The sequence below is a fragment of the Tympanuchus pallidicinctus genome, unplaced genomic scaffold, assembly GCF_026119805.1.
Source record: "Tympanuchus pallidicinctus isolate F22 unplaced genomic scaffold, pur_lepc_1.0 scaffold18, whole genome shotgun sequence".
NCBI lineage: Eukaryota > Metazoa > Chordata > Aves > Galliformes > Phasianidae > Tympanuchus > Tympanuchus pallidicinctus.
Window position 1 is genome coordinate 9,248,786 of NW_026294699.1, and position 14,723 is coordinate 9,263,508.

The 14,723-nt window shown below is 44.1% G+C and overlaps 1 protein-coding gene across 4 annotated transcripts; it reads right to left on the minus strand.

Annotated features, from left to right (window-relative positions):
- Positions 1 to 51: 51 nt before the first annotated feature.
- Positions 52 to 7,133, minus strand: LOC128079193 (uncharacterized). 4 transcript variants are annotated; one of them, XM_052680163.1, is made up of 12 exons: positions 6,960 to 7,133; positions 6,334 to 6,623; positions 5,749 to 5,878; positions 5,501 to 5,594; positions 4,480 to 4,630; positions 3,957 to 4,119; positions 3,351 to 3,476; positions 3,198 to 3,260; positions 1,683 to 1,805; positions 1,202 to 1,357; positions 545 to 598; positions 52 to 199 (listed from the first exon to the last, which is right to left on the minus strand). In XM_052680163.1, the coding sequence occupies exons 2-12, from the start codon at positions 6,434 to 6,436 to the stop codon at positions 67 to 69; spliced, it is 1,296 nt and encodes a 431-aa protein (XP_052536123.1). In that variant the 5' UTR covers positions 6,437 to 6,623; positions 6,960 to 7,133; the 3' UTR covers positions 52 to 66. The 4 variants fall into 4 exon arrangements, with proteins under 4 accessions (XP_052536123.1, XP_052536122.1, XP_052536121.1 ...); XM_052680162.1 differs by having other exon boundaries at positions 52 to 292; positions 6,334 to 6,477; positions 6,960 to 7,129; XM_052680161.1 differs by having other exon boundaries at positions 52 to 292; positions 6,960 to 7,127.
- Positions 7,134 to 14,723: the final 7,590 nt, after the last annotated feature.

Consider the following 14,723-nt stretch of genomic DNA (forward strand, 5'->3'; position numbering starts at 1 on the left):
ATTAAATAAGATCCTAAATATATAAGAGGAAAAAAAATATAATAATAAATAATAATAATAAAAAAATCACTTGCCAACAGTAACCCAGGGCCCAGGGTCCTGAATATCCTTCCCAGCAGGGACACTGCCTGTTCTGAATATCTTCAGGTAGACCTCAAACTGAAGAGGAGTTAGTCGGCACGCAGTGCAGCACGCAAGGCTATTGATGGGAAACAACAGTGAATGTGTAGCATCAATGAAGTCTCCAGTTTTACACAAATAGAATGGGATTTTATCTCGAAGGTCTCTTAGCCTGGAAAGAAGAAATAAATGAGCACCTGATTTTTGTTCATTCAGAAGCTTTACAACATGTATTCATACACCCAGTTAAGTCTGACAGCTAAGAAGTTACATCCAATAAGGCAGAGCTGAGCTGCAGTGCTGTATTACTTTCACTTGGCAAACAGCTTTCAAAATTCTACTGCCTTTCATTCTGTTTTACTAGATGTAGAAGAAGAGGCTGGGACACAATTTGAGGGCAATGAAACAAACAAAAGCCATTTACCCTTTGGTGTCATTGCATTTCACAGCTCTCAGGTAGCGAACAACTTCTTTATAGCTGGAGAAAGAGTGGAAGAGAAAAGAAGTGTTAAGCTGTACACAACAGGTCAGTGACTAGTCAGTTACTCAGTTACTATAGTTAATGAAGCAAAACAGCAGTCCTTCTCACATAAAAGCACTGTGAAACAGGACAGCACAACTGGCAGAACTGCTGAAAGCTTCAAAAGCCACTTCTGAATACAGCAGATATCTAAATTAATCCACAGATTATCTCTGTGCCCTAGGAACAAATAAAAGCAGGCTAAGAAAAGTCTATAAGAGGACTAAAGATCACTTACTTTTTTATTTTTAAAACTGTCCTCCAAATTGTCAGTGTTTGATGAACTGATTTTGTTTCTAAACATCAAATTCCAAAAGCCACTGAGATTACTGAAACAAAACAATTACCTGATTCTGATTCTAACAGCTTCAAAAAGCACTGGCCTTGCTAATAAGTAATGGCAACGAACAGCTTCAAATCTACCCTCTTTTGTATATTTCCCCATAATGCAAAATTCTTGCAGAGGTTAGGAAAGCACTGCATGGCAATCAGTAGCATGAACAAATACAAAAGTTGGGGTTTGAAGATGGAAAAAACAAAGCAAGCCCAAACCGATCGTACTTTGTATTTTCTACCAGTTTCTCCACTCGAGCCTCTATGACAGGAAGCACTTCCCACAGAAACGTCTTCCTTCCCTTCTGTGTCCTTTGCCCTGTGGTGTTCTGTCCTTTCAAAACCGTGGTCAGTAACACATGATCCCAAGGCACGACATTCAAGCTGGAAGCACAAGAATGAGGAAATGCTGAGGACTCTGGTGGTATGCACAACACGGTGCACTGAAGTGACACTAAGACTTATTCATAAAACATTCTGAAGCTCACAGTTCAATTTCAGGGAAAGAAAATAGAAGGATTCATACAAACAAGAGCTTAGCCGTAACATCAAACAGTTTCTCACTATACTAAGGGTGGGACACAAAGCAGAGAGTACTGAAGCCTTCCAGTGAACACCTTCAGCAAAAATCAGTGAAAGAACCATTCCCTAAGTCAGTTCATAAACTAGCCAAAGGCATAAAACCAGACTCCATAAACAAAGAACATACCTATTTGAGAAGGCAAAACAGTGACATGGAAGCGAGATGGACTGAAAAAAATTAACAAATTTCTCATATAAACTTTTTGGGAAGTCACACAACACCAGCATCTTCTGAAGTCGTGTTGTGATCCTGTGTTTTAAAAAGAAAAGCAAAAGCAAAAATAAAAATCTGCTACCTTGAAGTGAAATAACACTTAGATTTTTGAGAAAATCCTGTGCAAAACTGCTCTGCAGAGATTACATACTTTGGTTAAGCTTCAGAGAGTCTGGGTTTATCTTCAAGTTCGTGCTTTAATATTTGTAGCCAATACAGGTATTAACTCTATGTAATTATTTTCGTATTTCATTGTCAGTGAAACTGAGCATTCTGTGGTCTCAGGTTTTGAAGAAGATCCCCTCCAAGTATGTGAGAAGCACTGAAGCAACACACTGTGAGCTCAGTAAGGAAGCTGCCTGACCCAAGTCAGCGAAACCATTTTTGTCTTAACTGAAAACCGGAGAGAACACACTAAGGTAAAGAGCTCAATTATTTTGAAACTGGGGGGGAGAAGGCAAAAAAATAAATAAAAAATATCCATTACTGTTCTTTTAAAGTAAAAAAATTAATAAATTCAAGAATAGTCGTATAAAATGAAAACTGATACAGGATTTAGGTTATACCTGTCACAGAGGTGAGAACATTAATTGTTTTTGAGTGCTCCTAAAAAAAAATTAATTCTTAGTTCATTAACCTTCTGTTGCAAGCAAATTTCAGGTTAAAGGTGAAAAGCTAAAACGAGAAATGAATTAAGCCAAGTGAGCTGGATGTCCTCATTCATTATCCTCTAGGGGAACTTCACTATGTTACATCCCTGACTGCTCCATCCCAGAGGAGGACTGCAAGGCTGCTGTTTTGACTCTGAACAGGTGCTATTTATTGTTAGGCTTACTAACCACAAGTAGCTACCCAACACCATCTTCTGGTCTGGCCTAAAAGAGCACTCCTGGACTCAAAGTACTTCATCATCTTGGCTTTGACATTTCCCCCCCCATTGTGGGAAGGCTGACTGCTTATGTGGCTGTCAAACAAGGCAGACGTGGCTCTTGTCCTTCACAAAAAGGGAGAAATTCACAACAGAGCTGCTAAACAATCTATTTGTACTATCTGCAGCAAACAGCTACAGAATACAATAGTTTGCTGAGGTCTCTGCTTACCAAGCTGACTGGTACACACTGTTGTTTGTAACCTTGTCCATCCTAACCCACCTGCAGCCTACACAGCCAGCAGGCAGCTGGCTCTCCCTGCTCTGCTCAAACAGAGCCTAATAGAACCCAGCAAGGTCCTGCTGCCTGATGCTACAGAATGAACGGAGTAAATATACTTATTTTAGAGCACTGCAAGTTCATTTTTGTTTTTTTTAAGAGCTAAAACATTCATTTTTCCTTTATGCCTTCGAATAGAAGCCCTTTTAAGTGTGCTTCAAGTGAAGTCACAAAGTTTGCATCCAGCAACCATCTCTTACCATTATGTAATAAGTCTTACCTTTGCAACAAACAAGGGACAGCAAGCTTTAGTGAAGCAGTATGACCAAGGTTCTGCCAGCTTCTGTGGGGGGACAGGAGAAAGAAAAGCAGTTTTATTTCCTTTTGAGAAGAAAATAAAGACTAAGCACTAACTGTGGAACTGGATACTCACATAGCAGGGTCTTTATGAAGGGTTATCTCTCTAGCTGCTCCCAGAAGCATGACAGCAGCAGCTTTAGGACTCTCTCTTTCAGCCTGATTTAAAAATCTTGTTACCAGTGCATAAACTCCAGAATACCTGAGAAAATTAAGTAGTCCATGAGATAAAGCATCTGCAGCGACATACTCCATGAACAAATGGTAATGATGACCATTCTAGTTTGAAAGCAAACTGATTCACCTTTCCCTGAAAAGAATCTGTGAAACAGGAACATGGCATTTGCACAGGCATTACTTTCAGAATTTGAAGAGCACACACCAAGTAAAAGCCAAACTCAATTCTAACAAATCAGTAAAAACACAGGGGTTTGTTTCATGCTTTTCCAAGCTGCTGTAACCAGGAATGCTACCATCTTAGCACAGCACAACAGGTATCTTTTAAGATGTATTTAGGACGATTCTTAAAATACATCCAAGTTAAATTCAGTTCAATTGCTCACTGATCAATTAAGACCCCTCCATTACACTGCTGTTTCAGGTGCCATGAAACTGCTTATGTTACTTAAGGAAAGAAAACCTGCAGCGACCAACATACACTGCTAATTCTGTCATCACTTACTTGTATACAATCTCTGTGCTGCGTGATCTGCAGACACCACACTGGCCAGGAGGCAGCTTTGAGACACAAAAGCATTCTTGCTCTGTGGGAGCTATTCTCACTCCAATTAAATACTTATTATATTCCACAGAAAGCTCTTGGATAAAGCTTATTAGAAGGTTTCCTAGGAGGACAGAGAGGTGGAGATGTGAAACTTTCAGTGCAAAAAATTATTTCAAAACCAAAATAAAGACATTCATAGGTAAAATATTTGATAAATCACTTGCACCCAATCTCAAGAGCCAGGCATGATTTGTCGCTTCTTCCAAGGGGAAGAAAGCAGGACACAAGTGTGGAACTGCAGATCTGTCTGCTCTGAGTACAGGACAGCAGAACTGAGCTGCTACCTAAATAACTCACCAAAGCTTTACAAGGACAGCTGTGGTCCAGACAAGCTGTCCTTGTAGATTACAAGTAGAGCCACAGACCGAGTAGCCACAGTGAGCCAAAGGCCTGCCAGGACAGATTGAGAACCCTTGCTTACCACCATGCCGAAGGTCTGCATCGATATCTGTGAGCTCCAAATTGAACATGACGAGAACGCCAGCCAAGGCAAAATCACGCCGTTCTTTCCAGAATTTGCTTTTGTTATGTGCATTGCAGTGACAGAGGGAAGAAGTTGTCCAATTCTGGCACTGTTTCATAACAAGGGAAAGACAGAGAAAAGCATTTTATTGTCCCCAAAGCTCAGCAAATCAAAAGTTAGTTCCTCTCTATAAGTGAAGGACTAGAATTCATTTTATGCCTTGCTTCTGCGGTTTTACCTGGCTTTGTAATTTGACAGGTGAGGCAAGAGGACAACGTGGCAATGCCCTTCTACCACAACTTAAAAAGAACAACAATAATAATAATAAAAAAGTCTTCCTCCTCCCCTCCCCAGTAATTTAATTCCTGAATACTTATGGAGACACTTAGGTTGACATCTTCCTCACAGAATACACTATGAGCAATCAAAGCTTTGTTTCTGAACGTTCACCCCAACTTTACTCACAGTTCAAAGTTTTCAGAATTCTAAAAAAACAACAACTAAAAAAGCCTACAAAAAAAAAACAACCCTCCAATCAAACAACAAAGCAAACCATCTTCCCTCCTCTCAAAGCAAAACCAAAACCAAAACCCACCAACCAACACATCCCTCCCCACACCTCATCCCTCCCCTACTTAGGCTTAGGAAAATCTAGAAATTCAATATTTGCCTAGTGCAGTGAGAAACAACCTGATTTAGTAATTACATTCCATGCAGTCCCAGGCAAACTGGATGAACATGTGTTTATATCAAGTGAATATCCTACAATACTGTACTACTGGAAATAAACCTAGATGGTGACCATACTTAACGCTGTGAAGCTGATAGATAGAAACATTTAGAGTAGGAACTATTCAAATAATCAAACTCTACATAGCATTTATTGTTTCAGTGTGCATAAGAGTGATTTCTTTTATAGACTGTTAAAGAATTCAGTTTACTCAAATTTGAGCATTTCTTGATTACAGCTCATCCTTACCTCAGAAGCCAGCTTATCACAAATGTAGCAGTAGCACTGATTACAAAAATCAGCATTTTTTCCAAGGGGTGAGCACGTTTCACATTCCATTCGTCTACAGAATTGAAAAACAGAGCATTATTTACAAAGCAGCTTGTGCACTTACCCAATTCTACTTACACTTTCAGCTGTTAAGAGTTTTAACAAGCCTACATGACTATATGTGGGAAAGGAAACCTCCATATTAGCCTCCACATCACTGAACGTACTCAAATGAGTGTGATGTACAGTCATATCTTGCATGGGGCATCACATTTGCTTGTTTACAGAAAGTAACCACTAGTTCACACTCCTCATCCACAATCTCTTCACATTTCTTCTCTTCCAGGGCAGTCTTCACTGTATAGAAGAGAAAACAGTCTGAATCAGTATGAAAAGCCTATACAACGTCATTACAAAAATCAACCAGCTACTGATACTTATTCTTTAAAACACTTTAAGGCACAAGCTTTCTTATCATTTCATCTGGTGCAAATAAGAAAGATACACTGGCTTGGAACAAAAGATTCCTACACAGTCAAAAGGCGTGTAATAACAAAAAAAGGATCTGGTCACCACTGAAAATGGCTCAGAGAAGTTACTGATATTTTAAAACTACCCAGTAGTACTCTTTAAAACAACCTATGATGGCAAAGACAACAGCAGTTTGTTTGGTTTTTATTTATTTTTGAACTACTTTGATTTCCTCGCAGCCCAAAGCCGTATTTCAAAGGCGTCAGATCTCTTATTTTACTTCAGGTTGTTTCAAAAGTTAATTTGCAGCACCTCACAGCTGAGAAGAGCACAGTACTCACCCAAGGGGTCCACTATGAGAACTGAGTTCCCATGTGTGCTGTCGTCTTCATCGTCACTGATCAGGATCACGTCTCGCTCTTTCTCTTCTTCAGAGGGCCCCATAGTCACTGAGCTCCAAAGGAAAGGCCCAGTTCAGCAGAAAACTGCTCAGAGAAAGCAGGAAGGGTAGAAAAGGCCTCTTCCAAAGCCAAGCTCTGCGTACATCACACTATGAATAGCAACGTTCAACACTTCACGGGAATCAGAAGCTCAAACAACATTCCACTTTCCATCCACATTTGAGAGAACGCTAAAATAAAAATGAAGAGGTGGGAAGAGAATTGAAAAGGAGAAAAAACAAACAAACAAGAAGGGTGAGACCTGGCATTCGTCTGCTGGGCCCACCGTATTGAACTGCGGTTATTTCCCCTCGCAGACCCGCAGTAGCACCGCAGCCCCCCCTCCTCTCCCCGCCCCAAACGCTCCCGACCCCCCCCAGCCTCCCGCCCGCTTCGGCCCACCCTCAACCGCCGCCCCCCAGCTGTACGCTGCGCTCCCAGAGGAGCCTCCCGCCCCATCATCCCGCTGCCCCTCACCGCCCCGATTCTCGCCCGTTCCCCACGAGGCCCGAGGACCCCCGGCTCACCCTCAGCGCGCAGATCCGTCCTGCCCGCCGCCCCAGCCCGCCACTCTTTGAACGAACAATCACTTCCTAAGCGGCCACCCCCGGAAGGGGTTCTGGCGGCGACGCTACGCGCTCTATTTCCGCCCTGGCAGAGAGCTGGATGGTCGCTGGGGGCCGCCATCTTTGATGAGGGCAGAATGGGGCGGGGCTGTAGGAACCGCCATCTTTGGTGAAGGCAGGGCGAAGTGGTGTCGTGGGGGGGGTACCCGCCATCTTTGATAAGGGCAGGACGGGGGGGTTCTATGCCTACTGGGTTTACGGCTCCTCCTGCTCGTGTAGATACATGATAGAATCACTGAGGTTGTAAAGATGTGTGAGATCCCCAAGTTGAACCCATCCCACCGTGCCTGCTGACCACATCCCTCATTGCAACACCTCCACAGTTTTTAACACCTCCAGGGATGTTGACTCCCACCTCTCCCTGGACAGCAGTGGCAGTGCCCGACTGCTCTTTCAGAGAATAAATGTTTCCTATTATCCAATGTGAAATCCTTCACCCTTTGCATAAAGGAAGGGAAATTGGCATCAGAGCATGGTGTGCTTCTGCCGGTTCTCTTGGTGTGCTGCAGAAGGGGGTGGGGAGGTCTTGGTGGTCCTTTGGGGACGTGTCCCCCTACTCACTGTGACCGTGTTTGGGCACGGGTTTTCTGAGGACAACTCTTTTCCACCTCATTTCCACTGCTTGGTTACTGTTTTGGACTCACACTGCTATTTCAAGGATGTTGCTCTTATTATAGAAGCCTTGTGGTCAGGAAGGATATTTATCATATATAAGCAATACATCTGGAAGTTATAAGCAGACCTATAACTTTGGGCAAGCTCCTTAATTAGGCACAATGGCAAATATTCAAGGATATTGCTCTTACTGTAGCACAGATAAGCAGTACATCTGGAAGTTATAAGCAGAACTGCAACTCTGAGCAAAAATGGCAAACAGTTCTGAGACATCACAGGCGATGATCTGCAATGCAATCCCAGCAACGTGACCCTAAACGCTTCCATTGCAGCCAGGCCCAGCCACTGTGGCCATCACCCAGATGGCAGCTTCTCACAGAGAAAGGGTTTTACTGCATTTGGTTGTCCCTAATCACCAGACTGATCACAACAGGCTTTTCCTACCCCAACCCATCAGGCGATCAGTGAGGAGAGCCCACATCCAGCAGATGTTCAGGATTTCCCAGTAACACTAGATGGTACCAGAGCTCCACACTGAGGCTCGGGCGTGCTTCACCCATCTGGACTGAAAATACTCCAAAAATGGAAATTCTGAAACATGGAAAGCTGAAGATGTAAAGCTGTAATATATTCATAAGCTGTTGGCAAAACAGTCGCCTCTTCTGTGGGAAAGAGTAGACAGGGGAATTATGAGTAAAATAAGGATGCTTTTCTGGTTTTCAGGACAAGTGTAAGACAGTAATTTTGGTTAAAACTTATCAGCAAGGTCAAGGTATTACAGAAGCTGGTAGGAAAGCATTTGAAGGCTAACACTCAAGGAATGGGCATCTTTCATTACTAGTAGTTATTTCACAGTTTGAGGATTATCTAGCAAGTGTTTTAGTTCGAGCAGAAACTGCCACTAAGTCATAAAAATGTGATGTAAATTCATTTCTTGTATTGGTAATAATAAAAACTACTGAAACAACACTTGGAATATTGCACTTTTTGTGCAATTGGCTGCACACGCTTTTTGCTACGTGCTGCCTGAAAAATTTGTGTGTTAAAAAAATCCCTTCCTGAGAATGAATATTTATTCTATGAATAATCTTTAATGTCTTCGTAGCTTTCAACACATTTGGGCAAAATGTTTCAAGTTTCTGTACTTACAATGAAAAATTTAAACTTGACACCTAAATAGGTGGCGTGATTTCGGCTGCGTGGAGCACCTTCTGTGGAGACATCATTTCCTTCACACAGTTGCCTCTGCAGCATGACAGCGTTTTAACAGCCCAGAGCAACTCAACACAGCCATTTAGGTGATGAAATGAAGTATTGAGATAGCAGGGAGAAATAATAAAGGCAGAACTGGCATCCGGCCAGAATAATTTCTTGAAAACTCTACTCTCATGCAGAAGCCTTGTGGGATGATGTGATGGCCAAATATGGTCAGGACTTAGTGCTGCATTTCATCCAAAACACAGCAAAGCTGGTGTTTCCCCTCCTTCCAGATGAAGAGTTAGCATCGTCGGCTTATTTTTAGTGGTGTGGATGTAAAGTATGCTGCTTAAATTTCATATGGCCTGAGCTCAGTCTGCTCTACCATGCCAGGTTTCGTGCCCAGAACTAGCAAAGCTCAAGGTCTGACACCACAGGCTCCTTCTTCATAGTCTTCATCCTGTAGGTCAGTGTTAGGAGCCTTGTTCTGCTGCTTGCTGGGGCTTGTGTTTGTCAGGTGCCTGGAATGGGAATAAGGAAGATGAAGGCCTATTTGGGGATATCTGGTAGCCTCAAAATGAAACAGTAATTAGCAGCAGGCCAGGAGGTACGTAATGTGCAATACACATTAATGAGCACATTAAAAATGAATGTGTAACGTCGTGTAGTGGTAAAGTGGACAAGGAGCAGTCTGGAGCAGATTGGGGCATTAACTGAAGATGCAGAAGACTTCAGCCCTGTTGAATGAATTGCAGGGTCCAGAGAAATGGGTTTCCACCACCAGCTCCTGAAGCAGAAGTGCAATTTTTCTCTGACCACAACACCAGAGCTGTAGAGCAAACAGACCATTAAAATGTCCATGAAAATATATATATATATGTATATATTCATGTCCTATATATATTTACCACTGCTTCATTCTGTTGAAAGTCAAAGGCCCGCTTCTGTTTGATGAAAGGCTTGGGATAGATCAATTGACTGGAAAAGGCTTAGAGGATTTAAATCTACAATTCCACGTGGACAGGTGCTAATCCACCAGGCTGCTGAGCCTGAGCAAGGTGCCGCAGAGCTGTCCAGGCACTCTGACTCCAGCCTGTTCTTGTTTGGCCCAGAAAAGGTTGCTCAGTGCTGGAACTGTAAAAGAGATTCTCCTAACTGAGCTGCTGGGAAAAGACTTGTGCTTATTTCTAGCTACCTTTGGCATCTCTGCAGAGTTGTTGCCTCTGTTACAGGCAAGCTTTCCACGGTGACTTCAGCCTTTGAAGTGCTTCCTAGTGCACTGCAATGAGCTGATGAAGTGTTGTCCGCCGTGTGCAAGCAGCTCCACTCAGGTTTCATAAAGAAGCAAGGTTTGCGTGGTTATAATGTGTGTGTGAGTGAATGAGAGGCCCAGAAGTCATTGAGATGGGAAGAAACTGTCCTTGTTCTCCAAAAGCCAGGGTCTTGCTGTGAATGAGGAAAGGAACAGTAGCAGAGCAAGGAAAAAATGCGTTAGCAGCTCTGTGCCTCTATTCCTCTGTTGGAATCAGAAAAAGCTTTTCCTTGAACCTTGGTCTTGTGAGGAGATGAGATTTATGTGGTGACAGATGATATAGGAGTGCAGCCATTACTGAACTCTGATGGCAATTTCAACCAAGTGGACAGGAGGTAGAAGTCCCAAAAGCAACAAGTCCCTAAAAGTGATAAGAGGTGTGCATGTGAGAGAGGAACATTCTGTGTATGTCTTTCCTGAACAGCCATGATCCAAAAACTTCAGCTCCAGGAAGAGACGGGACAAAGTTTCTCCATCCTTGGTAGCATTCATGACTATGAGCCACCAGAGACTTCATGCAGGAGAAACAAGCTGAAGCTGAGAAGTGGATTTGGCAGTGGCCGCTGAGGATTTGCTATGAGTGAGGTGTTCATCAGGCTGCTCTGGTACCTACAAGTGGGACAGCCCTAGTAAAACTTGGTTTACAAATCCATCAGCCATGAGGCACGAGCCCATTGGAAACCGGGCACCCTTTCTTCCAACACTCACAGGATGATGAGGCTTTGTAATACTTACAGAATCAAAGACTCACAAGAATGGCTTAGGTCAGAAGGGACCTTAAAGATCATCTAGTTCCAACTCCTGTGCACCAAGAAAACATTTTGTTTAGCTCTTTTGCCTCCTGATTTCTTTCCATGAGACCGAGTAAAAGAGAAAAGAGATGCTGTAATAGAGACCGCTCTCAGGGTTGGGCCCCGTAAATCCAGTCTGTTGGCTTTTCAGGGGGACACTGGGACAGGAGCATGGCAAGGATGCTCCCACGCTGACTCTGACGGCCGTGAGCCAGCCCACACCGGGGTGGGAGACAGCAGAGGAGATGCTCCCTGCTGCGGCATGGCGGCAGTCAGCGGCTCGCGATTTAAGAAACAGATGAATATGAACCGCGTTGGAATGCCTTCAAAAATCTGCTAGCACTCTCCTCCCTGCAGAAAGCCGAGTAAATCCCTTTCGCATTTCAGGCTCCTAGCGAGACCCTGAAATATTATCAGTGCTCTTTGACACTCTACCTGCCCCTCATCCCACCTGGCTTTCTACAAAACACATTTCCTCTGCTCTCAGGAAGAAAAAAAGTCAGGTTCATTCAAACTCTGACACTTCACTAACACCGGGGTGATCGAGTGTCCTCCATTTTACTTTTGGTATTTTAATAGGGTTTCCTTTTAGACCCTTAATGAGTTTTTATTCCCCTTTGTGTATCAGACGCTTCAGCCTGACCGACAGTTTTACTCACCCCATGTGCAGTAATCTGAACAGCCAGGACAACCTCTTATTCCTGTGGCAAGGCTTCCTCTGCCAACATTCCTTGTTCCTCGCAGCCAGGAGGATATTTTGACCCTTTCCTTGCCGCCATCCCATCCATCTCCCAGCCCCAAGAGAGGATCTTCCTGGGATGCAGCAACAGGAACATGCCCAGTGCACAAGTGCATGCAGCTCTAATCAAGGAAGGGAAAAAATAAATGAGATACATGTAATAAATAAATAAAATATGTGATTAAATTACTACGTTGTTTATTATTAACACATTTTAACAAAACAAAAGCTCAGATGATGTGTAGGCTGGCAGCCATGCTGGGTATGTTGCAGCTTGTGCAATACACATTAATGAGCAAGGTCCAGCTGCAACAGCCCCATTTATTTCTGACACATCTCAGAGCTCGGCACAGTGTGAGAACAGAATGGGGATAAAGACATGAGCCCGAGCTGCATGGGAACAAGGCTGTCCCCACTGGAGCTGGCTTTTTTGCTGTCCTTTATCCATGGGCTCGAGGGATGCCACGGTGAGGGCTGCAGGACCCTTGCTGGGATGGGTACTGAAGATGTGTCCCCTGGGTGCCAACCTCTGAACAGTTTTTTTGCTCAGTTCTGCATTTGGGGACAATCTCAGTGCCCTCTCCCATCTGCAAGGTAAGTGGAGTGGTTTTAGGCATTTCTTGTGCTTAATTACACAGGTCCAGGAGAGTCATATAGTTTAAAAACATATGCCATTAAAGGTTACATATTAAGCATGGCCTTGGTTTTTTGATGTTGCAGAAGGCTTAGCCTCATCTGCTTAGAATTAGGAGGTTATTATTCTGCGGAAGCTAATCCAAATTGCCTGTTATCCATAGGCAGAAAATTAAAGGAATATTTAAGCCCATTCTGCAGATTACAAACTTGGTGGCATAGCTCTGCAACCAGTAGTATTAGTATCTTGCATTTGATAGCTGCCAATAACTTAAGTCAACTGTTTAACATCTGGCATTACTATATAATGTCTGGCTTAAGCTGTAACCTTTTTTTTTTTTCCCCCTGCTTTTAGAAAAGGTTTTTCTGCTTTGAGAGTCTTTTGATTACTAAAGCCCTTCCTAGGACAGATTTATCCCGTGATTTAACATTTTGTGATGGAATCTCATTTTGAATCCGTTGAGTAATTGGCAGTGACTTCGGTATTAAACTGATTCATGATGTACATCCAGGCCCTGAAATAATTCACCGTTACTGTCTTTATAATCGAAGCTCCTTTCGGCCCATTAAAAACTATTGGAAACAGCCTCCTGATCTGCTTTGATTAAAAGTAAAGCGCAGAGGATTGGTAACGATTACGGATGGCCTGCCTTCCCCGTGGGCTCCTCGCGATCCTCCTGATTCCCGCACAGTGCACATCTTAAATAACAAACAACGAGTCTGCGGGGCAGGAGGCAAACCTGGAGGGCCTCAGTGCAGGTGGTAAAGGGGAAACCAGCACTAGCAGCCCTGGCACCCCATGAGCAGAGCCCTGGGATGAGCCTCTGGGAGGGCTCGGCATCCAACCCCGAGCTGTCCGCTTCACACCTCACTCTTCCCCCGGCCCTTGGCAGGGGCTATGATATAACAGGTTTTGCATAGCTGCTAGACATCTTCCTAATAGTATCCCCTGTGAATTCTAAATTTCAGTCACAGCCTCTAAATTTTCATTAAGAGCAGTCACACAGAGAGAATGATGGATTAGATTTTATTGTTGGAAAATCTCCAGATAAAATTAAAGTGCTTCTTTCTTTTCTGAAACCTTTACCTTCCCCCTGTGGTGCCCTATAAATAAGGTATCAAATAATGTTTGTCCTTTTGAATTCTGCCATCTTACATGTTTCACGCTCGCTCCTGACCGCTTTCCTTCAGCGCCGTCACTTGGCAGCTGCAGCCCATGGACACGCTGCCTCGTGGACCTCGCTGTGTAACAAAGCAGCCTGGCATTGTGCTCCAGTAGCATTTCAGGGGCAGATGGGTTCTCCCAGCCTGAAAGGTTCTGCCTCGCCTTGCTGAGAAGAGGAAGGGTTTCCAAGAGGGTCTTGGTGAGACACAACTGCCCTACGGGCTAGTGCCAGAGCAAAGACCCCCGGCTGACTGTCACTGTCTCTGTAACTGTTTCCCTTCTTAAAAAAATCCTCAGAACTCTTCTTGTGCTGGTGGAAAAACCATACCTCAGCCAGGAACCAAACAGAACAGGATCTGAGTCTCATCCTCTCTGTTGCATTGTAATGTCAGCCCAAAGGAAGCAGTGCTGCCTTGGCCACTTGCAGCAAAGGAAAGAATCGTCGCGGAGTTTATTGGCAGCTTTTATTGGTTTGTCTGTGCCACGTTTTGCAGGCAGCTGTGCCAAGAGAACGCTGGGGCTTGCCAGAGACGAGGCCTCAGCAAGGTAGAGGTAAGCCCAAGAGAAGAGTGAAAGGCTGAAAGGAGGAAACCTTGTAAATTTGGTACCAGCGAGGATGGAGGGGGGCCAGAGCTGACCAAAATCTGCCATGAAATGAACGAGATCGCAGCCTTCCCTGTGCAGGAGTCACAACACCCACAGCTGGGAGAGCGGCCAGTGTTATTTTTGGGCAAGCTTTATCCGAGCAGAATCCAAGCAGAGTCCCAGTGAAGAGGAAGCAAGGGGGAAAGGTGAAGGCTTCTTTTTAGTTTGGAGAATGTGGAAATGAGAAGCCATGGAAGTGCGATGCAAAGAGCTGGAGCAGCTCCTGTGGGCCTGAATACCTGTGGGGCATATGGATGAAGCAGATTCCCCACCTGGCTGTGGGACAGCAAGGCCAGCATTCTGCAAATTCTGCTCAGCAGGGCTGGGGGCAGGATTTGGCTGCTTCCCATAAGGTCCTCCAGGAGGCGGGGAGCAAGGGGCATAGGCTAGTGCAGGACCTTTAACTCCATTTCCATTTGGGAAGGAGGTGTTGACATTTTAAATGCCGTGAATGATAGATAATTGGCAGTGTCTTGGATTCATGAATTCACTGCAAAGCCAAAAAAAACCCTGCTGCTCTAGTCTGTCCCTATCCCATGCCCAAATGATAGGGTGGTGGAGCAGCTGC

What these genes read in the sequence shown, in the direction of transcription:
- LOC128079193 (XM_052680162.1), bottom strand. Translation starts at nt 6,436, where the DNA reads ATGGGGCCCTCTGAAGAAGAGAAAGAGCGAGACGTGATCCTGATCAGT. An exon ending in AGCACAGAGATTGTATACAA is followed by an intron (nt 3,477 to 3,956) that starts GTAAGTGATGAC and finishes TAATTTTCTCAG; the next exon opens with GTATTCTGGAGTTTATGCAC. An exon ending in TGTTTTGCCTTCTCAAATAG is followed by an intron (nt 1,358 to 1,682) that starts GTATGTTCTTTG and finishes TTGTGCTTCCAG; the next exon opens with CTTGAATGTCGTGCCTTGGG.